Below are 23,567 nucleotides of genomic sequence, written 5' to 3'. Positions count from 1 at the left end.
AGTCAGCTGCATAGGGAGATGTTATTCCATTCAAAGTGATTGTCTTTACATATCCCAGCACAAATGGTGCCCATTTATAGTCTCTAAAGGACCAAGCACAGCATGCCCATTGGCAGTCAGCTGGGCATACACAGAGGGCATTGGTTGGAGGCATAATGTATGAATTTAGCCCAAGTTGCCTGGCAGGGTCCTTTCCAGGACAAACTACTGAATGAGGAGTGTGTGCTAGAAAGCATTACTCTCTCTTGCTCTTGCTCTCTCTCTGCCTTGCATTCTTTCGGTGGCCCAGTGTGCATCCAAACTCCATAGAGAAGCACAGGGTGAGCAGAGAAAGTCATTCTCACCGCTGGGCTTCTGTGCAGTAGCTGGTTCCAAGGTCACATGAGCTGCAAATCTGCCTAGCCACAGGCTGGCAAGGCACAAATCACTAGGAGATGCTAGACAAATACAGCAGCTGCTGGAAAGCACTTGCCCAGCCTGGACAGCAGTTGAGCCCCATATATTTGGACGGCATCTGGGTGAAAGGTACTGAGAGCTGGGCAGAAGGGTGGTGTGGGTGCACAGTGACCAAGTAAAGTAGAATTGCTGATGGCTCTTGGCGCCAAAGGGCTGCAGTCATTGGGTGTACATATAGCCTGGCTGCCCCCAAACTCAATGTGGAAGACACAGAGGGGCATTTTAGTGAGGGAACACATGGTGACAAATCCACCCTATCTGTAGCAGTTGTAGGCATCTGGGATGGGGTCTGGCGGGGGGCGAGGGAGGCTAAAGGGGAGAAGAAAGAATATTTCTGTCTAAACTACTTAATGTGCCCAGAACAACCCTAGGGTGCTTCCTGGGGTGAAAGCTATTCACTCTGTGTGTTTTTGCCTCCCTGTTTCCACCCTTTTCTACTCAGCTGCTTATGAACTCAAGGAGATAAATCTCTAGTACTGCTTGTCAAAGTCATATAGGAAGAGAAGGTAAACTTTCCACAGAAACTTTATGGGACACATTTCAAAGACCTAGAGAAACAGTTTTAGATTTCTATCTGTTGTTGGTTCCTTTTCGTGACTGCAACTAACCCGTTCATGTCAAGCAAGGCATTGGGTCAGACACTTAAGACTGGTGGGTCTGCAAGGGGTAGAGGGTATACCTCGTTATAGCATTATATGACAGTGGAGCCACTGAAGGGTGATGGTGGCTGGCTGGGCACGGGTTGGCTGAACACAGGGGGAACATGACATGGCGGTTGGTGTGCCTACCCAATTTTTACAAATAACCTGCACCTTCTACATTTGTTTGCCAACCATCCCTCCCCCCAGGAGGTATTTTCGTAAGTGCCGCTATATCAATTTTTTTTTACATGTTGCTGTAAAAAAGAATTAACATAGCCCTCTTATGAAAATACCTCACAGGGGGAGGGCAAGGTTGGCAAACAAACGTAGGAGCGTGTTATTTGTGTGAAAATACGATATAGGTGTGCTGTGTGTTATGTACACATTTGTGACATGATTGGGGACCTAGTGATAGCTGTAGTATGTGGAATTGCTCCACACAGGTTGAAACCAGGATGTTCTGGCAGTGACATTGAGCAAGCATGAGAGATGAGAGCAGAGGCCCCCAGTGCCAGCTAGATGGGAGGAGAGTGAATGGATTTCACCTTAATTTACACCTAGCCAGCTGGGCCTATGTCTCTGGCAGCACTTCAGAGTCTGAAACCTTCCATGCTTTCTGTAGTTAGCCTGCAATATTCCTGAGGAAGACATGGAAGTCCATGCACTGAGATGTACTGTTTCTGGGACACTCAGCTACCCCAGTGCCCTTCCTGTACATAGTGAACCTAGGAGATCAGGCTGGATTCTTGGTTACAGACCCATGCCTGACACTCATATTCATTCAAGGGCCCTTTCATTATTACACAGCAAGACTTCTTCCTAAAATATAATCACCTGCTGAGGTGGGAGCCACTGAGGGGATTCTGGAGCTGCTCTTCTCTATCTTTTGAGTAATTGGGGGTCAAGACAAGCCAAACCAAGAGAAACAAATGGTGGGATGATGTCACACCCCACTTTCCAGAACAAAAACCTTTACCACACCTGCCACTCAGGTGGGCCTATCTCTAGGGCAACCCATCTACTCTCATAGACCAAACTCATACCTAGTCTAGTTGGGGCCTAGTGCTTATCAAGCATTTGCCATTTTAAATTTTAATCCTCACAATAGCCATATGAGGTGGGCATTATTAGGCCCATTTTTCAGAGGAGAACACTGAGTCTTAGAGGGGTTAAGGAATTTGCCAAGGTACCACACAACTTTTCCTCCTACAGGGAGCACTTGGAAATCTGCTGGCTAAGGGTGAAGGGCTCATTCTTGGTTGGAGCTGTGGGAGAGGCAGAAAAGAGGATGCTTCTTTCTTCCTTCAGCTCCATCTAGACCACAGGTGGAGCCCAAGGAGTGGGAAACAGGACAGCGCAGATTGAAGTCATCACTATCCCACTGGCTTCCTGTGGGCTGAGCAGAAGGGAGGTGCCTTCCTTGCCTAGCCCTGCCAGGAATGCTGGGTGTTCTGAGAGGCTGTGACCGTGAGGGATGAGGGCAGTATGTGCGGGTTACTCCATGAGATAAACTATTTTCCTTTCTCATTCCAAGGATCAGAGTGCACTTTGTGAGCTGTCCTTTATTCCAGTGGAAACAGAAAACCAAAAAAGCCCAGTGGGCCTTCCCCAAATTTTCTTTTCTCCTCTAGGGCCGGGCTTGGAAGCTAAATATGAGGACTATGGTTGGGGGGGCAGGATAGGACCACTGTAAGGGCAACAACTTGGTGGAAGGGGGACTAGGACAGGACTCTAGGAAAGGAAAACAAGACAAAGAGCTAAGAACATGCCAGTGGGGAGGCCTTGAAGCCTCCTTAATGTAGCCTTACTCCACATAAGCCTGCTAACTCTGGTAGTGGGACCCCAGAAGAAAGCACAACTAGTGCTGTCCTGCCCAAAGATATGCCAGAAGCCACCTCTGGGACAGCTGCCCTCCATGCATCCTCTGAACTCCCTGGCTCAGTCTCTTTTTTGTCCTCACACCACATCATGCTCCCACCAAAAATAAGAACTGGAATTTGTCAGACATTGAATGTTTGCCAAGCATTTCCTTGTACATTAGCTCTTCAGGAGACAGGGTATCATAGTGATGAAGAACACAGACTCAGGGGCCAGACTACCTGGCTCTGCCCTTCCATAGTTGTGTGATTTTGGGCAAATTACTTAGCTTCTGTCCCTCACTTTCCTCATATTTAAAATGGGAATAATCACAGGGTCGACACCTTAAGGTTATTGTCAGATTAAATGAGCTAATATTTAAACTTCCTAAAAGCAGGAATTTTTGTCTCTCTTATTCTCTGCTACATCCTCAGTGCTCAAACAGTGCCTGGCACATAGTAGAAACTCAACAAATATTATTGAATATATATAAAATGCTTAGCACAGGAACTGTACTTGTAGTATAACAAATGTAACCTGTTGTTATCTTTTGAATTCTCACAACAGTTCCAAGAGGAACACTCTAAATTTGTGTGTGTCAATGTTGTTCCCGCATGTAAGGTTCAAGCTCTGAGTCAAGGCATGAAGGAATAGGCATCGGGAATAAGATTGAGGGAGACGGTTTGGGCCACAGAGGGTTAGGAATGCAGCCATCAAATCTGAGTAATATCATCCATCCATGCATTCATTCATCCATCCATTCACTCATTCATTCATTCACTCATCTATTCCACAAATACCCCCTGAGTTGAGAGCTGGGAATATGCTGATGACAAGACAGACGGGGATTCTACCTTTATGAAGCTGAAATTCTAGTGGGAGGAGACAGACAAAAAGAAATGAAGATTTAAATAATCAAGGTAATTTCAGATAATAAAAAGTGCTATGAAGAAAATAAACCGGTATGTTGGGATAGAGAGTGTCTGAGGTGTAGGGGAGCTACTTTAGATTGGGTGGTCAGAGAAGGCCTCTGAGGAGGTAACATTGGAGCAGTTCTAGGGGGTCTCAGGCCCAGGTCAGTGGGAATGGGTCCTTGATGCAATGTTAACACTACCACCTGCTAGGGGCATTTATATGCCTTTTGCCCAAGGAAGTGGTCAGTTGCTAAGTGTAGCTCCTGGGGGTCTGCAGATGGGAGTCACTATGTGTGAGGGGTTGGAGAGGAGGCTGTGAACCTACAGCACCTGCACAAGAAGGTTCCTCTGTCAGTTGTCCTCTGGCAAAAGCTGTTGGTTATGTTAAGTTCAATGCTAGTTAGCGGCCCTCCAGCTTTACACCGAGGTCCTTTTGCACTCTCAGGGAAAAGGTGTCTGGCTGTGGGGTCCCCTCCACTGCCTTCTATATTTAGTGCTTTCATGCCCCCTGCCCACTCATGACCCCACCTTCACACATGGAAACACTGCCCCATCCTTCAAGACAGCCCAGGCACCATCTTGATATATCACAGCTCTTGTCACAGCTGAGTACCCTTATTCATTACATTTTTGGGCATCTCCTGAACTCACTACACAATTGAAGCCTAACGAATGCTTATCAAATGAAGGAAAATACAAGTGCCTGTTGTTGCTTCTGCTTCCTCAACCAACTGCCTAATTTCCACTGGTGCATCAGGACTCAACTCTTGTATTGTCTTCCATCAGAAGCCTCCCTCAGCTTTGTGTCCTACCTGGGGAACTCTTGCTCATCCTTTACATTCCTCTGTGAAGTCTTCCTTGACCTCCCCAGACATGATTGGTCCCTCCCACCTCTGAATGCTCCAACACATTCTATACCCCTTATCATAGCCCTGACCTCTCTATGAGTATTGTCTGCTCTGTCCCCTCTGCTAACCTGTGATTTTCTAAGTGGCAAGGACTGTTTTTTGGTCATCTCTATCTCTCCAGCACTAGGCCCTAGAGGGTGCTCAATAAATACTTGTGGAATGAATGAACAAATGAATGAATGATCAATTTTTGCTTAGAGTATCCTATGTAGTGGTATGTAGGAGCCAGCTTATACTGGCTTATGAGAGCCAATCATTAAATATTTAGGAAATTTGCAAGCTGTTGTTAAACATAGCCATCATTAAAAATTAAATCATATGGGAAAGATCAGACAAATTGAAATTGAGGGATATTCTACACAATAAATGACCAACTTAATGCAATGTGGAATCCTGGATTGTATCCTGGAACAGAAAAAGGACGTTAGTGGAAAAACTGGTGAAATCCAAATAAGAGATGTACTTTAGTTAATAATGTTGTACCAAGGTTAATTTCTTAGTTTTGAGAAATAGTTTATAACTATGTAAGAAGTCAACATAAGGTAAAGGCTATAAAGAATTCTCTGTGCTGTTTTTGCAACTCTTCTGCAAGACTAAAATTATCTCAAAATAAAATTCACCATTAAACAAAAATATTAAATTATATAAACCCAAATAAGTTATATTAAGAACAAAGGTAATAAATACTCAAAACTCACCACCTCCTAATTCTTTTACTATTATCTAAGCTCCTGTATGATGTGCTGCTGTGCATCTTTTCCCGCTCTATGTTTAGTGACGCTATGCTGGTAGCTTAAAATTGGCCATGGCGGTAGTATTTACCCCATGGAAATCTGCCGACAAATCAGGGCTTGGTTTGTTGTTTTGTTCATTGTACTCTAGATTTAAGAAGGGATGGAGAAAACATTATTAATGCACGTTAAACTTAAAAGTGTGTTGTGTCTATAGCTGTTACTTTATGAATAGCACAAAAAAAGTTGAAGAAATATGCTTCCAGTATTCAGAAGCTATCATCTGATTCAGCAAAATGACTGACATCGTTGACAAACTAGTTAAGTGCCAACACTTCTTCAGTATTTCGCTTTCTCTTTACTTATAACATAAACAAAAAGATCAACCACCATTCATGTAGAAACTATACTCACTCTTCTGTTGCAACCATAGGTAGTCTATGAATATAAGAGTTCAGCAAAAATTAATGCAAGAATTCTGTGAGAATCAATTGGCTATGTGGAATTTACAATAAAGAGTATTATGTATTTTATCATGTACATTATATGCTACACATTCCTTACGTAAGTAAATTTATAATAAACTTACGTATGTTTATGCTTTTTTTTTTTTTTTGGAGAGCCAGTTGTTAAATATTTGCTAGAACACCACTGGTCTTCAGTATTAGTTACTATTTCATCAAATGAATTGAAGGAAAGAAAAGAACGTCGCCGAGCACCTTCTCTATGCCATCATCTCATTTGCTCTTCACCTCAACTCTGTGAAGCATAGACATGATTGTCTGTATTTTACAGATGAGGAAATTGCGTCTCAGAGAGGTTAAGTGACTAGAGTAAAGCCAAGTAATTGGTATATAGTGGAGCCAGGATTAAACTTTAGATCTGTCTGGCTCCAAAGCTAGTTGTATTACTTCCCTATTGCTGTTATAACAAATTACCACAAATTTAGTGACTTAAAGCTACACAAATTTGTTATCTTACAGTTCTAAAGATCAGATGTCTGGCATGGGTGCCCCTGGGCTAAAATCAAAGTGTGCTTCTTGGAGACTCTAGGGAAGAATCCATTTCCTTGCCTTTTCTAGCTTCTAGAGGCCACCTGCATTCCTTGACTAGGCCCCCTTCCATGCTCAAAGCCAGCAATGGCTGGTCCAGTCTTTCTCACATCTCTTCACTCTGACTCTGTGCCCACCGTCACATCTCTTTCTCTGACTCTCTTGTCTACCTCTTTCACTTATAGGAACCCTTATGATTACCTTGGGCTCAACTGGGTAATCCAGGAAAATATCGCCATTTCAAGGTCAGATGACTAGCAAACTTAATTTCATCTGCAAACCTTATTCCCCCTTGCCTTGTAACAAAACATATTCACAGGTTCTGAGGATTAGGACACGGACATCTTTGAGGGACCGTTACTCTGTCTACCACGATTGTGCTTTTTCTCTGACCCTTCACCACTTCCCTCTCATTTTAATAGTTTTTTTATAATTCCTTGTATGGCCTGCATAATTCTCCCTGACACCTGCATACCACACTGCCCCGTGTTCTCTGTTTTCAAATATGAGGCAGGTTCACCCAAATTTTAAAAATTCAGGTCTGTTCCGGTTTCACTTCCTTGGCCATGACTTAACTGGGCAGAACTTGTTCAAAGCCCTGATACGAGGCCTTCTTTCCTTCAGTAGCTCTTCTACCCTGCCAGAGAACCCTATAGAGGAATGGTTTCTAATCTCTGGGTCTTTTAATCTTTGACATATATTTTACCTATGCTCTTCCTAATGTGTTTTAAAAGTTGTTTCCAGGATTTTTGTGAATTGCTTTTGTTTTTTGTTTTTAAAAAAGCTCTTGTTCATGTCTTTCTTTCCCCAATGCTTGTATGGTACCAAGTCCTCCTTTCCAATATGGTGGATTCCATTATATTGTGGTTTACCTATTCCCACCTTCTGGACACATTTCTAGTCAGCAGCCAAGATCATGCATTATTCGTTTGATCTTCTTACAGATTTGTACATCACTTTATTCTTTTTTTTTTTAAGTCCCTGGACTTAACTAAAATGCCCCTTCTCCACTTCTGCTGATGAGCATCTATTTGTCTGTGTTTAATAACCCTCTCTGGCTGGCTTTTCAGAATTAGATTCTCTAAGTAGTAGGGCTGGTCTTGTTTCCAAACATCCCCTGTTTCCTCCACGCTGAGCTCCCTGAGTTTGGTCATGATAAAGCTCCTCCATTAAGACCAACTCAATGGCCAGAAGTTGCCCCCCAGGAAACTTCGTAACAGCCAGACACGCTGCTTCACTATCTCTGAAACTTGGCTACAACATTCTGGTTTCTACCATCTACCCTGACCAAAAATCTTTTTGCCACTTGCGAAAAGTTTGTTGTCCCTCCCTTCTGCCCATCAAATTCACACCCATACTTTGGGCCCAGTCTGAATTCTACTTCCTTGGGGCAAGCTTTCCAGATCATACCAGCCCAAGGAACTCAACATCTTCCTCTGAGCACCTCTAGAACCTATTGTCAATAACACATATTTTGACACTTTGTCACCTACCATTATGGAGAGGTCTCAAACTGGTGGCCTGTGGGCCAAATAATGCCCACAGACATGTTTTACTCGGCCTGCATAATGGTTTGTTTTTGTTTCTAATTATTTGCTAACATGTAATAATCAGTAGTCTTTCCACACAATTTGGATTCCTGGCTTCCATTGAAAAACAGAAAAATCTGGTCTTACTGGATCTATATTTCCACAGGATAATAGTTAGCTGGACTGAGGTGGCAGTTTCCGCTTTAGATAGAGCATGTGCTCTCCAGCTCACCATAGTCTCCTCACTTGCTATTCCCTTACTTCAGCCTCCTTCACTCATTTATAGTGCCTGCCTGATTCCTGCAGGCATTTGAGTTACCCGAAATTTTGTAATATTTCACTATTGCCTAAATTCCCAATTATATTACAATCTTTTGAAGGAAAGAAATGATTTTGAATTTATTTTGTTTTCCCCAAAGTAGTAGTATGCGTCTATGTACATCGTCAATGCTCAGTAAGTATTAAAAGAATGAATAATTTCTTGAAAGATTAGTCTACCTCTAGATGGTAAAGCTTTATAAATGTAACATTTATTGAGTGTGTACCTTATGCCTGGCTCAATATTAGATGCCTGATAAAAACTTTTTGAGATAAATGGTATTGCTCCCATATCACAGATGAGGAAACTGAGGCTTAGAGAACCCAAGCAGTATGGCTAGAGATGTAGACATGGTAGTCTCTGGGGTAAGTGCCAAAGCCTTTGTTCAATAAGGAAGTTTTTCTAAGGTTGATGCTGAAGCTGAGGGGAGCTGCACCTGGGGATCTCTGGTAATTTGTCCATAAACTCTGAGTTACTTTGTTTAGATAGAGACTGAATGTTTATTAAATGCCCATTCTGTGCTGGGAATTTAGTAAATAACTCTGAGCTTATTCTTGGACTATCAGGAATTCTGGGCACCCTGGGCAGCCCACTGAAAAGATGATAGAAGGTAGGTTGACCCTAAATGTTGATTTGCAAGTCCGTTTGGTGCGTCGTGTTCAATTGACAGAGGCACCTGTTGATTACCTTGTCTCAGTGCCCATGGAGATTGTCCAGACTCCATTGGGCACACCATGAGCCACTGTTGCCACCTAGAGGACAGGCAGTGACCAGGAGTCCAGGCTCCAGCTGTGGCTGCAGCAGTGCTGTACATTCCTTGTCTCCTGCTGGTTTCCGGTGTGGAAAGGGGCAGCCAAGTCTTGCTCCAGTTGTGGGGAGGGGAGTGAGGAAAAGGAGCTGAGTGCTGCCTCTGGTTTGGGAGTTATAAATACATCCATCTGGAAGTGTTCCAGGCTGTGGGAGCCTGAGGCTGGCCCCTGCAATTCAGGCCATGTGGCATATATTTCCATTCGCACCAGACCTCCCGGTCCCAGGGGATGTCTGATTGGGCCTGTTTGCTCCAGCCGAGCTGGACAGGAACCTCTCAGGCCCCAACTCCGCTCCCACCCCCTGCCCTCTCCTACCAGCCCAACTCCAGCAAGAGAATGTCTGGGAAAGTGTTTTTTGAGAAGCCTCAAATGTTATTCAAGTGTTGGTTGAGTGAATGAATGAGTGAATTTTCAATTCAGCATTTAACTTGTAGTAAGTTCTCCTTGCTAGGAAGGGGTCCCATGGTCATTAAGGAAGATGAGCCATTCTTGACTTTTAGCCTCCATCTGAGGATTGCCTTTACCCCTGCCCAGCTAAGGCTGGCCAAGGCACAAAGGCACTGCCCAAGTCTCATTTATCTTTCTATTCCCAAGACTAGTGTTCTATAAAAAAAAAAAGTGTTCTATAGGTGTTGGTTAAATGAAGAGCTGAGTCAATTTTCTAATTTAACAAACATTTATTGCACATCGTTCTATGTGCTGTGCACTCTGCTGTACGCTGATAACAGAGTAGAAAACAAAATAGGCATAGTCCCTCCCTTCACTGTGCTTACAAAGAAAAAAAAATTTTTTTTTTTTTTGCTTACAGTGCACAGTATTTCTCAATGAGAATGCTATGAGTATTTTTGGGGTGAGACAATTCTTTGCAGTGTCGCACTCTGCTGTGCATTGCAGGATGTTTAACCTCCTGACTCCCTGGCACTAAATGCCAGTAGTACCCTGGAGTTATTGTGGCAGCCAAAAATGCCTCTACATATTTCCAAGTAGTTCCAGGGGGTGGGAGGACCCATCTTTATTTAAGGGCCACTGCTGAGGACTTGACAGAGAGTGAATGAAAGAAGGTCATCTCCAAGGTGTAAACATGTTGAGTTCTCTAAGTTCACCGATAAGTTGGTGGTTTAGAACTGGGAAATCATGTGAGCCCTAGAAAGGTGTAAAATGAGCATTCAGTTGCTGGGCTAGGCCGCAGAAGCCAATAATGTAGCTGAGGTATGATTCTACCAAGCTGGCTTTGGGCTGAGGTAACAGGCATCATGATGACAGTTCTGAACATGCTGACAAGATGATTACTTGGAAATGTGTAGAAAGCAGCTAGAATCTGGGCCCAGGGGCAGATGAGAGGTATATCTCAAGATACAGGTTTGTTATAAATCCACATCGAAGTGAGAGAGTTTAGGCTCAAGATCCAATAAGATCGCTAAGGAAGAAAGTGTTGAGAAAGGTGAAAGAAGAATCCAGGATAAAAGCCAGAGCTAGAGGAAGTAGGTCACAGTGTTATCTATTCTCTGCCCCTTCATTTCCATTCCCATGGTCAACTCCCTAGTTTAGCGCCTCAACTTGTGCAGTGACCACTGTAACAGTCTCCTAATTGGCCTTTTTTCTTCTTCTGGTCTCTCTGCTTTCCAGAATTATCTTCTTAAAATATGCCTTTCATCATGTCACTTCCCAACAGTCACTAAGTCTAAATTCCTTAGCTTTGCATTCCAACTCCGCTGCAGCCCAGCTTCCCTTCAGCCTGGCAGACCCTTGATGATCTGGCTCCAGATATTCCTTTCAATATTCGTTGTCTGACCATCTCCCAGATGTTACCCTTTGGCTACTCAGAGCACCAAACACACACTGTCCTTCACTCTTCTGTGCTATCTGTTCCCCTGGGATACCCTTTGGCTCTCTCTCCATTTGGAAAAATATCACTCAGACTTCGAAGCCCAGTTCAAGTTTCCTCTCCTTTGTAAAGCTTTCCTTAACTCCTCAGAGGCAAGCAGATGCTTTCCCACCTCCGCACCCCCTCCAGGTCTTCACATACACCGTGGAGTTGTGCGTATCTCCAACTAGACTATGAGTTCTCCGAGGGCAGCAGCCACATCTCAATCTGCTTTGTAATCCCACTACCCAGCCCAGTATGAATGAATGGCAAAGTGGGTTTGGGGATGGGCTGGTATGACAAGGCAAAGAGGAAGTGGAATGCTTTCCCCCAAGCCTGGTCATGGGTCTGAGTAAGCCACTTTTAACGGCTCTCTCCCTATAATTATTATCTTTGGATGAGGAGCTGATAAAGAGCTAAAGAAGAGATGGAAAAAGACAGAGAGTCAAGGTGAGGGACAAGGGAGCAGTATGAAGAAGAGAAGAGATGTTGAAAGGATGAAAACAGAAAGAGGGAGCAGAGCAAAGATCTGTACTAACTGTTTACATACCTAAGGGATTCAAATAACTTGGAATGGAATATGAAGAAATTTGGGATTCTGGAAATTAAAGTAGCTACTGAATATACAATTAGTAGGAGTTAGTGCCCTTCAGTGCCAAGGAACCATGTCCTACTGGGATCAAACGCCAGGTACCCAGGAGACCCTTTTAGTAAAAAGTAGAAGACAGCATTGCCATGTAAAAGCTGGAAAATTTCTCAGAGAGCTCTTCTTAAGGGCACCAGGGGTCGCTGGAACCCCATAGCTACCCTCATGCCACAGGCCTGGCTCTTGACAAAGAAAAGTGGCCGTGAGAAGAGAACCAGCACGTCCCAACATGTTCCAGGAGTTATGCCAGACAACTTTTACATATCTGTCCTTACCACAACTCTGTGAGGTAGGTATTGTCCCTATTTTATAGATTAGAAAATTGAGGCCCTGGGGGGTTAAGAATTTTGCCCAAGAGCACACAATTTGAGAGTCTTGGATCCAGAATTCCAACACAGGTCATCTTCTTCCCTTGATGGGTGGGCCAAGACCTGGAGGTTGGCAGGAATTTGTTCTCCAGTCTCGCTGACTTTGGCTGTGGGGCTGATCTCTTTGGATTTATTTTTTTGAACATAAACAAAATATCCTCAGTTTTTCCTGGCTTTGGAATGAGCCTTCAGAATCATGTGCTGCTCTCCAGTTTCCAGCTGGGTGGCTTTGCCGTGGCGTGGCGGGAGCTGCGGGTGGGGCAGTGGGGCAGTTCACAAATATGAAGCAAAGGGCCTTATCCTGAGGATTAAAAGTATGCACCAAAAAATGTCAGGGTGCTTTTGTTCCCAGCAGATACTTCAAACTGGGTGCTTTCAGCCTATGGGGCCAAGCTTTCAATTTTCTCTTCCCTCTCAGTGATATGCATACTGTTGATTGCCAGTGTTTGCAGGCAAATTAAAAAATCCTTATCAGAATAATGGTGCCTTTGAGATATTGTCCACACTCTGTCCTAACTGCATCTGTGACCCATATCCCTATGTGCTCAGTGGTTGATGATTTCTGTGATGGTGAGCAGTGGACAGGAGGTACGGACAGGGTGGATAGTGACCAGTGTTTCCCAGAATTCCGATGTGACTGGTTGAGCCAGCTCATGGAGGAGCCAGTGAAGGTAGAGTGGCTGCAGCCAATCAGGGGTCCAGAGCAGAGGATCAAAAGGCACCCAGCACCACCCATGATGGCTTTACGGGTAGGGTAGGTTTGGCTAGAAAATCCATGGTGATAGTTTTCTGGAGTTGAGAACAGTTTGGGAGCCCTTTGGACTTGACCTTTGACCCAGAGTTGTGTGTTCCACCCAAGTGGTAGAGTATTAGGATCATTATGCTGCATCCAGGGCCTTCTGGAATCTTGTTAAATAACAGAGTTTTCAGCAATACAGGACAGGCAGTGAATAAGCCTCCAGTCTTGGGGTCTGGGATTTTTCAAAGGCCATTTTAGTGGAACAGAATCTTTCTGCACCACCTTTCAAATCTATTCAGAATCTGGCCACTTCTCACCCACCACCTCCACTAATACAGTCCTAGTCCACCATCCTTCCTTGTCTAGATTATTGTAGTAGCCCTCTAAATAGTCTCCCAAAGTGATGCTGTTAAAACATAGTCTGATTATGCCAATCCTCTGTTCGACATCCTCCAATTACTCCCCATCTCATTCAAGTTAAAACCAGAGCCTTTACAGTAGCCCACAAGGCCCTACATAATCTGGCTCCCTCCACCTCCTTGACATTATCTCCTACTACTCCCTCCATCACCCTCTCCATTCCAGCCACACTGGCCTCCTGATTGTTCTTAAGCTTGCCAGGCACTTGCCTTTCTTCGTGCCTGGAATGCTTCTCCCCCGTGTATTATTCAGGATCCTGGGAGGGAATGGTTATGGGAACTGGGGAAGGGCTGCTTTATGGAGAAGGCCACCTGACAGGAGCTGTGGTCTTTGGTAGAGAGATGCAGCTAACATGTGTTGACCCTGAACAGAGACAGTTGATGAATAAATACTCCAGTCTCATTTTTGTCTTCCTTCTGATCTCCTTGCAGGTGCCTCCCATTGGTCAAACCTAACCCGAAGCCAGCGGTCAAGGGAACCTGTTGATGCAGTCCATACAGGTCAGCCTACCAGGCCACAAAGCTGGGTAGAGAAGGGTGGAGACCTGGAGGGGCAAATGGAAAATATCCATAACAACCAGATATCCTCATAGTTGATCCCCTCACTTCCTTCAGATCTCCACTGAAATGTTACCTTCTCAGGGAGGTCTTTCCTGTTCACCATTTCTAAAATTTTAACCCCCAGCCCCTAATACCTCATATCCTCCTTCCAAGCTATGTTTTTTCTTCGTAGACCTTAATACTGGAATAGGGCTTATAGTTTACTTATTTATCTTGTCTATAATTTGCTCCCCACTAAAATAGAAGTTCCATGAGGGCAGGGACTTTGTTTTATTCACTGTTATTGTCAGTGCCTAAGAGTACCTGGCACATAGTATCAATAAATATATGGTGAATGTAGGAATGATTGAATGAACGCACTCTCTGGGGCCACCCTAGGGTGAGTCTGCTCACAGCCAGGCACAGCTGGGTGTAGGTGTTCGATTATTGTTCATGCCTGCTCTTCTCACTTTCCTCCAGAGAAGCTCAAGTACTGCCAAGTTTTCAGGCCAGAGGGTGGGGAGGGGAGGCCTTTGTTGCCCCCCCACCCACCCAGTATTGAAACTTGCATGAGTTTGTCAACTTGAACTTTACAAAAACTGTAGCTGCATTGATTGGCATGGGCGGAGTATTGTGTGTTATTTAAGCTGCTGTCAGCAGCAGTGGGTAGATTCACGGTGACAGGGGCATCAGCCCTTCCAGGCATACTTTCATACTTCAGAGGTAGCCTTGATTGCTAGTGGGTCTGCTTCCAAATTATAGGCTCAGGAGCCACTACCTTGAGAAGCAGGCGCAGGGCAGAGGGGCCATGAGCTGAGTTCTCTGGCCACAGTGTTGGTGAAACAAGGATAGGTCAGATCAGGACAAAGCAAAACAGATCCAAATTCCCATAACACTGTAGCTGTGTCCAGAATAATATTTTTATTATACAAGTAACATAAGAATATATCCTCATTGTGAAAAAAAAAATCAAACAATGCAGCTACAGTTAAAATCCATTCCCCTCCTTCACTTCCCTCCCCAAAGGTATACACTGTTATCAGTGTAGGGTACCTCCTCCAAATCTTTTTCTATGTATGTATGTATGTATGCAAGTCTGGCTTTATGTGGGTATTTAAAAATAAATGGCATTACACCATATGTACTGATCTGCAACTTGCTTTTTTTCATTTAAGTATATGTCTTTGAAACTTTTGTATATTTGGACACAGGGACCTAATTCATTTTTTAAAATTAAACTGTTTAAGATAATTATAGATTCAGATGCAGTTGTAAGAAATAATACAGAGAGATCCCGTGCACCCTTTACTCAGTTTTCCTCAGTGATAACCTCTTACAAAACTATAGTACAATATCACAACCAGAATATTGACATTGATACAGTAAGGATACGAAACATTGCCGTCACCACAAGATCCCTCATATTGTCCTTTTATAGCCACACCCACTTCCCTCCCACTCTCACCTCCTCTTTAACCTCTGGTAACTGCTAATCTGTTCTACATTTCTAAAATTGTGTCATTTAAATAATGTTATATAAATATATGCATACAGTATGTAACTTTTGGGATTAGCTTTTTTTTTTTCCAGTCAGCATAATTGTCTGGAGATTCATCCAGGTTGTTATGTGTAACAATAGTCAATTCTTCATTATTGCTAAGTAGTATTCCATGTATACACTACACTTGTATTCCATGTCTAGTATTCCATGCTATGGGTGTACCTCAATTTGTTTAACCATTCACCTGTTGAAGGACAGTTGGGGGTGCTTCCAGTTTGGGACTATTACAAATAAAGCTGCTATGAACATTCTTGTGCAGGTTTTTATGTGGACGTAGATTTTCATTTCTCTGGAATAAATGCCCAAGAGAACAATTTCTGGGTCATATGGTACTTGCTCATGGCAACCCCATGTGTTACCGAGTAGAACTGCTCCATAGAGTTTTCTTGGCTGTATTCTTTAGGGAAGCCAATCATCAGACCTTTCTTCCATGGTGCCAAATCACCAACCTTTAGGTTAGGAGCCTATCACAAACTGCTTGTACCACCCAGGGACTTGCCGGAATTTACTCGAAGGCAACAGGTTTGGTTTTGGTTTATGGCAGTTGCAGAGTCCCTGGGTGGTACAGTAAAAATACTCGGCTGCTAAATGAAGTTGGAGGTTCGAGTCCACCCAGAGTGCCTCAGAAGAAAGGCTTGGCTATCTACTTCTGAAAAATCAGCCATTGAAAACTCTATGGAGCACAGTTCTACTCTGACACACACAGGCTCTTCATGAGTCAGAATCAACTCGGCGGCAACTAGTTTAACTGGTATGGTAGCTGCATGTTTAGCTTTTAAAGAAATTGCCAAACTGTTTTGCAGGGTGGCTCTACCATTTTACATTCCTACCAGCAATATATGAGGGATCCAGTGTCTCAGCATCCTCACCAGCACATGTTGTCACCATTTTTTATTTTAGTCATCAGATAGGTGTGTAGTGATATCTCATTGCGTTTTAATTTGAATTTACATAGTGGTTAATGACGACGAACATCTTTAATGTGTTTACTTGCCATCTTTGTATTCTTTTCAGTGAATTATATCTTTATGTCTTTTGCCCATTTTCTAATTGATTTATTTCAATTTTAACTGTTGAGTTTCCAGAGTTCTTTATATATTATAGATGCTTGTCCTTTGTTGGTAATATGGTTTGCAAATAATCTCTCCCAGTCTCTACCTTGTCTTTTCATCCTCATTACAGAGTCTTCCACAGAGCGAAAGTTTTTAATTTTGATGAAGTCCTACTTATCAATTTTCCTTTTATGGATTGTGTTTTGGTTATCAAGTGTAAGAACTCTTTGCCTAACCTAAGATCCTGTCTTAGTTATCTGGTGCTGCTATAACAGAAATACCACAAGTGGGTGGCATTAACAAACAGAAATTTATTTTCTCACAGTTTAGGAGGCAAGAAGTCTGAATCCAGGCGCTGGCTCTCAGGGAAGGCTTTCTGTGTCAATGTGGAAGAAGGTTCTTGCCTTTTTGAGCTTCAGCTCCTGGGCGATCTTCATGTGGCTTGGCATCTGTCTTCCCCCATCTCTGCTTCTCTCACTTGCTTGTTTAATCACTTTTATGTCTCAAAAGAGATTGACTTAAGATACACCTTAATCCTCACTCATTAACATAATATACATAATCTAATACTCATTGAAGGGCCCCTTGTGGTACAGTGGTTAAGCATTTGGCTGCTACCCAAAAGCTCAGCAGTTCTGACCCACCAGCCACTCTGCAGGAGAAAGATGTGGCAGTCTACCCCGGTACAGATTATAGCCTTGGAAACCCTATGGGGCAGTTCTACTCGGTCCTATAGGATCACTATGAGTCACAATGGACTCCAGGGCAATGGGCTTTTGGAATCCTCACAGACATAACCTAATCCTACCTCATTAACATAACAAACACAGCCCATTCACAAATGGGATTATAACCACAGGCAGAGGTTAGGGTTTTCAACACATATTTTGGGGGGAAACAATTCAGTTCATGACAGATCCTAAGCATTTTCTTTTCTAAAAGCTTTTTACTTACATATTTATATTTAAATTTGTGATCCATATTAAACTGATATTTTATTGTATTAAATATATATGTAACAAACATTTGCCATTTCAGCATTTTTATATGTACAATTCAGTGACATTAATTACATTCATCATGTTGTTCAACAACCACCAACATTATCCAGCTCCAAATTTTTCCATCACCCTTAGCAGAAATTCAGTGTTCCCTAAGCAATGAATCTCACTTTCCTTCCCTCCTTCCCACCTCTCATGACCACGAATAAACTTAGGTCTCTATACACTTGCCTATTCCAGATATTTCATATAAGTGGGGCATTTGTCCTTTCGTGACTGACTGATTTCACTCAGCATAATGTTTTCAAGGCTGATCCATGTTGTAGCGTGTAGCAGTACTTCATTTCTCTCTATGGCTGAGTGACATTGCATTCATCTGCTGATGGACATTTAGGCTGTTTCCACCTTTTGACTACTGTGAATAGTATTGCAGTGAACATTGGTGTACAATGACATTCAATTCTTTTGGGTATATACCTAGGAGTGTAATTGCTGGATATATGGTAATTCTATGTTTAACTTTTTGAGGAATCACCAAACTGTTTTTCATAGCAGTTGTACCATATTACAATCCCACTGGCAATGGAGGAGGGTTCCAACTTCTCACACCTTCACCAACACCTGTTATTTTGTTATCTTTCATCATAGCCATCTTAGAGGGGGTCAAATGATATCTTAATGTGGTTTTGATTTGCATTTCCCTAATGAGGTTGATCATCTTTTCATGTGCCTGTTGGCCAGTTTGTATTTCTTCTTTGGTGAAGTGCCTATTCCTTTGCCAGTTTTTTGATTGGTGCCATGGATTGGATTATGTCCCCCCAAAAATACGTGTCAACTTGGTCAGGCCATGATTCCCAGTATTGTGTGGTTGTCCTCCATTTTGTGATTGTAATTTTATGTTGAGAGGATTAGGGTGGGATTGTAACACCACCCTTATTCGGGTCACCTTCCTGATCCAAGGTAAAGGGAATTTCCCTGGAGTGTGGCCTGCACCACCTTTTATCTCTCAAGAGATCAAGAGATAAAAGGAAAGGGAAGCAAGTAGAGTTGGGAACCTCATACCACCAAGAAAGCAGCATCAGGAGCAGAGCGTGTCCTTTGGACACGGGGTCTCTGAGCCTGAGAAGCTCTTCAACCAGGGGAATATCAAGAATAAGGACCTTCCTCTAGAGCGCACAGAGAGAGAAAGCCTTCCCCTGGCGCCGACGCTCTGAATTTGGACTTGTAACCTACTAGAAGGGTCGCTATCAGTCGGAATCGACTCAATGGCACTGGGTTTGGTTTTTTTGGAAACCCTGGTAGCCTAGTGGTTAAGTGCTACGGCTGCTAAGCAAAAGGTCAGCAGTTCGAATCCTCCAGGTGCTCCTTGGAAACCCCGTGGGGCAGTTCTACTCTGTTTTGTAGGGTCGCTGTGAGTCAGAATTGACTAGATGGCAGTGGGTTTTTTAACCTACTAGACTGTGAGAAAATAAATTTCTCTTTGTTACGGCCATTCACTTTTTTTTTAGGCTGTGAGAAAATAAATTTCTCTTTGTTAAAGCCATCCACTTGTGGTATTTCTGTTATGGCAGCACTAGATAACCAAGACAATTGGGTTGTCTTTTTGCTGTTAAGTTTGTTGTTGTTAGGTGCCCTCGAGTCAGTTCCGACTCATAGCGACCCTATGCACAATAGAACAAAACACTGCCCGGTCCTGCGCCATCCTTACAATCGTTGTTATGCTTGAGCTCATTTTTGCAGCCACTGTGTCAATCCACCTCATTGAGGGTCTTCCTCTTTTCCGCTGACCCTGTACTCTGCCAAGCATGATGTCCTTCTCCAGGGACTGATCCCTCCTGACAACTGTTAAGTTGTAGGAGTTCTTCATATTTTCTGGATATTAAACCCTTATCAGATGCATGGTTGTTGATAAAGTTCTTTGATGCACAGAAGTTTTTTATTTTGATGAAGTCCAATTTATCTATTTTGTCTTTAATTGCTTGTGCTTTCGATGTCATATCTAAGAACACATTGTTAAAAATTAAGTCCCAAAGCATTACCCTTAGGTTTTCTTTAAGAGTATTATGGTTTTAGTTTTACATTTAGACTTGATCCACTTTTAGTTAATTTTCATATAGGGTGTGAGGTATGGGTCTGAGTTCATTCCAATTGTCAGCACCCTTTATAAATGAGACTATTCTTTCCCCATTGGATGGACTTAGCACCATTGTTGAAAATCAATTTACCATAGATATATGGATTTCTGGACTCTCAATTCTATTCCATTGGTCTATATATCTATCATTGTACCATGCCAGATTGTTTTGATTACTGTAGCTTTATAGTATGTTTTGAAATCGGGAGTGTGAGTCCCCCTATTTTGCTCTTCTTTTCCAAATGATTTTGGCCATTTGGGGCCTCTTGAAGTTGCATATAAATTTAGAGATTGACTTTTCCAGTTCTGAAAAGAAGACTGTTTGAATTTTGATGGGGATTGCATGAAGCCTAAAGATTGCTTTAGGTAGCACTGACATCTTACAATACTAAGTCTTCCGATCCATTTATGTCTTCTTTAATTTCTCTCAGTAATGTATTATAGTTTTCATTGTACAAGTCTTTCACTTCCTTGGTTGAATTTATTCCTAGGTATTTTATTCTTCTTTTAGATGGTGGTGTAAATGACACTGTTTCCTTCATTTCCTTTCTGATTGTTCATTGCTGATGTATAAAAACTCGACTGATTTTTGTGTGTTGACCTTGTGTCCAGCCACTTCGCAGTGACTTTCTTGGGGATTCTTTGAGGTCTTCTATGTATACAGTCATGTCATCTGTGAAAGGGATACTTTTACTTCTTTTTTCCCAATTTAGACACCTTTTATTTCTTTTTCTGCCTAATTGCTGTAGCTAGAACTTCCAGCACAATATTGAACAGCAGTGGTGACAGCAAGCATCCTTGTCTTGTTCCTGATCTTAAGGGGGGATGTTGTCAGTCTTTTTCCGTTGAGTATGATGTCAGCTTCATAAGTGTCCTTTATCAGATCAAGGAATTTCTCTTCTGTTTTTAGTTTTAAGTGTTTTTACCATGAAAGGGTGTTGGATTTTGTCAAATGCCCTTTCTGCATGAATTGAGATGATCATGTGGTTATTTTTTTCTCTATTAATCTGTTGTATTACATTGATCAACTTTTGTTTGTTGAACCACCTTTGCATTCCTGGAATAAATCCCATTTGGTCATGGGGTATAGTTTTTTTCACATGCTTTTGGATTTGGTTTGCTAGTATTTTGTTGAAGATTTTTGTATCTGTATTCATAAGCGATATTGGTCTGTAGCTTTCTTTTTCTTTTGGTGTCTTTATCTGGCTTTGTTATCAGAGTAATGCTAGCTTCATAGAATGAGTTAGGAATTGTTCCCTCCTCTTCTATTTTATGGAATTATTTAAGAAAAATTGTGGTCACTTCTCCTATAAATGTTTGGTGTTAATTTCCCATGAAGTCATCTGCTCCAAGGCTTTACTGTTTTGGGAGATTTTTGATTACTGGTTCAGTCTCTTGTTATGGGTTTGTTGAGATCTTCTGTTTTTTCCTGAGTCAACGTAGGAAGTTTATATGTTTGCAGTTCATTTCATCTAGACTGTCTAATTTGTTGGCATACAATTGCTTACGGTATTCTCTTATGATCCTTTTTATTTCATTTAATTTTTTAATGTCCTCACTTTCATTTCTAATTTTAGATATTTGCATCTTTTGTTTTATTTTCTTTGTCAGTCTAGCTAAAGGTTTATCAATTTTATTGATCTTAAAAAAATGGTTTCATTGATTCTCTTTATTGTTTTTCTATAACCAGTTTCATTTATCTCTGCTCTGATGTTTTGTTATTTCCTTCCTTCTGGTTGCTTAGTGTTTAATTTTCTCTTCTTTTTCTAGTTCCTCAAGAATTTTCTTCTTTTTAAATGTAGGTGTTTACCACTATAAACTTCCCTCTAAGCATTGGCTTCGGTGCATCCAGTAAGTTTTCACATGTTGTGCTCTCAACTGTTAAGTATATTCAATTTCTAAATAAATCATTTCAACTATAAATGTTTTTTCCTTGACTCCTTGGTTGTTTAATAGTGTATTGTTTAATTTCCATATATTTGTGTATTTTCCAGTTTTCTTTCTGTTATTTCTAACTTCATCCATTGTGGTCAGAGGAGATACTTTGTATGACTTCAGTCTTTTTTAAAATTTTTTGAGACTTGCTTTGTGACCTAACATGTGGTCTGTCCTAGAAAATGATCCATGTGCACTGGAGGAGAATATGTATTTTTCCGTTGTTGCATGGAATGTTCTATATATGTCTGTTAGGTCTAGTTGGTTTATAGCGTCATTCAGGCCCTTTATTTCCTTGCTGACTCATGGAATGAATTGTGTTCCCCAAAAGTATGTGTCAACTTGGCTAGGCCATGGTTCCCAGTACTGTGTGATTATCCATCATTTTGTCATCTGATGTGATTTTCCTATGTGTTATAAATCATACCTCTATGATGTTCATGAAGCAGGATTAGAGGCAGTTATGTTAATGAGGCAGGGCTCAATCTACAAGATTAGGTTGTACCTTAAGCCAATCTCTTTTGAGATAAAAAAGACAGACTCGAGCAGAGAGAGACGGGGACCTCCTACCACCAAGAATGAAGATCCAGTAGTGTGTGCATCCTTTGGACCTTGGGCCGCTGCACTGAGAAACTCCTAGACCAGGGAAAGATTCATGACAAGGACCTTCCCCCAGAGCTGACAGAGAGAAAGCCTGCCCCTGGAGCTGGCACTGTGAATTCAGACTTCTAGCCTCCTAGACTGTGACAGAATAAATTTCTCTTTGTTAAAGCCATCTACTTGTAGTATTTCTGTTATAGCAACACTAAATAACTAAGACACTGACCTTCTTTCTGGATGTTACACAGGTCAAGGTTCATGTTTGTCCCAATGTCCAATTACACCACCACCATTTGTAAAAAAAAAAAAAAAAAAAAAAGTTGAATTGATTTTGCACCTTTGTAAAAAATCAGTTCAGCATATTTGTGTGGGTCTATTTCTGGGTTCTTAATTATGTTCCATTGATCTATGTATCTATCCTTCCACCAACACTACACAGTTTTGATTGCTGTAGCTATATAATAATTGTTTAACTTGGGTAGAGTGACTTCTCCCACTTTATTCCTCTCTTTCAAAATTGTTTTGACTATTCCAGTTCCACTGCCTTTCATTTTAAATTTTAGAATAACCATGTCTATATCTAAAATATCCCACTGGAATTTTGATAGTAATTACACTAAATCTGTATAAAAATTTGGGGAGAATTGTCATCTTTATTATGTTGAATTTTCCAATCCTTCACCTTGGTATAGCTCTCCATTCATTTAAGCTTCTTGAACACTTTGTGTCTTTTAGTTTTCAGGATACAAGTTGTGGATATTTTGTATATATACATATATTTAAGCATTTCATTTCTGAGTAATTATAAATGGTTTTTTTTTCTAAATTTTATTTATTTTGTTGTTGTTGAGAATATACACAGGAAAACAAACATCAGTTCAAGTTTCTACATGTACAATTTAGTGACATTACATACTTCAAGTTGTGAAACCATTCTCACCCTCCTTTTCTGAATTGTCCCTCTTTCATTAACATAAACTCACTGCCCCCTAAGGTTTCTGTCTAATCCTTTAAATTGCTGTTGTCAATTTGATCCCATATAGATAGTTCTTCAAAGAACATAATGCTCAAGGCAGGCTTTTTTTTTTTTAATAATTTTTATTGAGCTTTAAGTGAACGTTTACAAATCAAGTCAGTCTGTCACGTATAAGCTTATATACACCTTACTCCGTACTCCCACTTACTCTCCCCCTAATGAGTCAGCCCTTCCGGTCTCTCCTTTCATAACAATTTTGGCAGTTTCTGACCCTCTCTACCCTCCCATCTCCCCCCCAGACAGGAGATGCCAACACAGTCTCAAGTGTCCCCCTGATACAAGTAGCTCACTCTTCATCAACATCTCTCTCCAACCCATTGTCCAGTCCCTTCCATGTCTGATGAGTTGTCTTCGGGAATGGTTCCTGTCCTGGGCCAACAGAAGGTTTGAGGACCATGACCGCCGGGATTCCTCCAGTCTCAGTCAGACCATTAAGTATGGTCTTTTTATGAGAAT

General features: G+C 41.9%; 1 protein-coding gene across 1 annotated transcript in view; it reads left to right on the top strand.

Annotated features, from left to right (window-relative positions):
* The window catches only part of NHSL2 (NHS like 2), a 368,813-nt gene that overhangs the window by 148,681 nt on the left and 196,565 nt on the right, over window positions 1-23,567 (top strand). Inside the window, exon 2 of the mRNA XM_049873350.1 lies at window positions 13,685-13,753. Coding sequence (XP_049729307.1) covers window positions 13,685-13,753 — 69 coding nt within the window. The remainder of the gene's footprint in view (window positions 1-13,684; window positions 13,754-23,567) is intronic.

The sequence above is a fragment of the Elephas maximus genome, chromosome X (genome assembly GCF_024166365.1).
Source record: "Elephas maximus indicus isolate mEleMax1 chromosome X, mEleMax1 primary haplotype, whole genome shotgun sequence".
Classification (NCBI taxonomy): domain Eukaryota; kingdom Metazoa; phylum Chordata; class Mammalia; order Proboscidea; family Elephantidae; genus Elephas; species Elephas maximus.
Note: the sequence above shows the minus strand (reverse complement) of the source record. Positions and strands in the feature narration are given on the sequence as shown.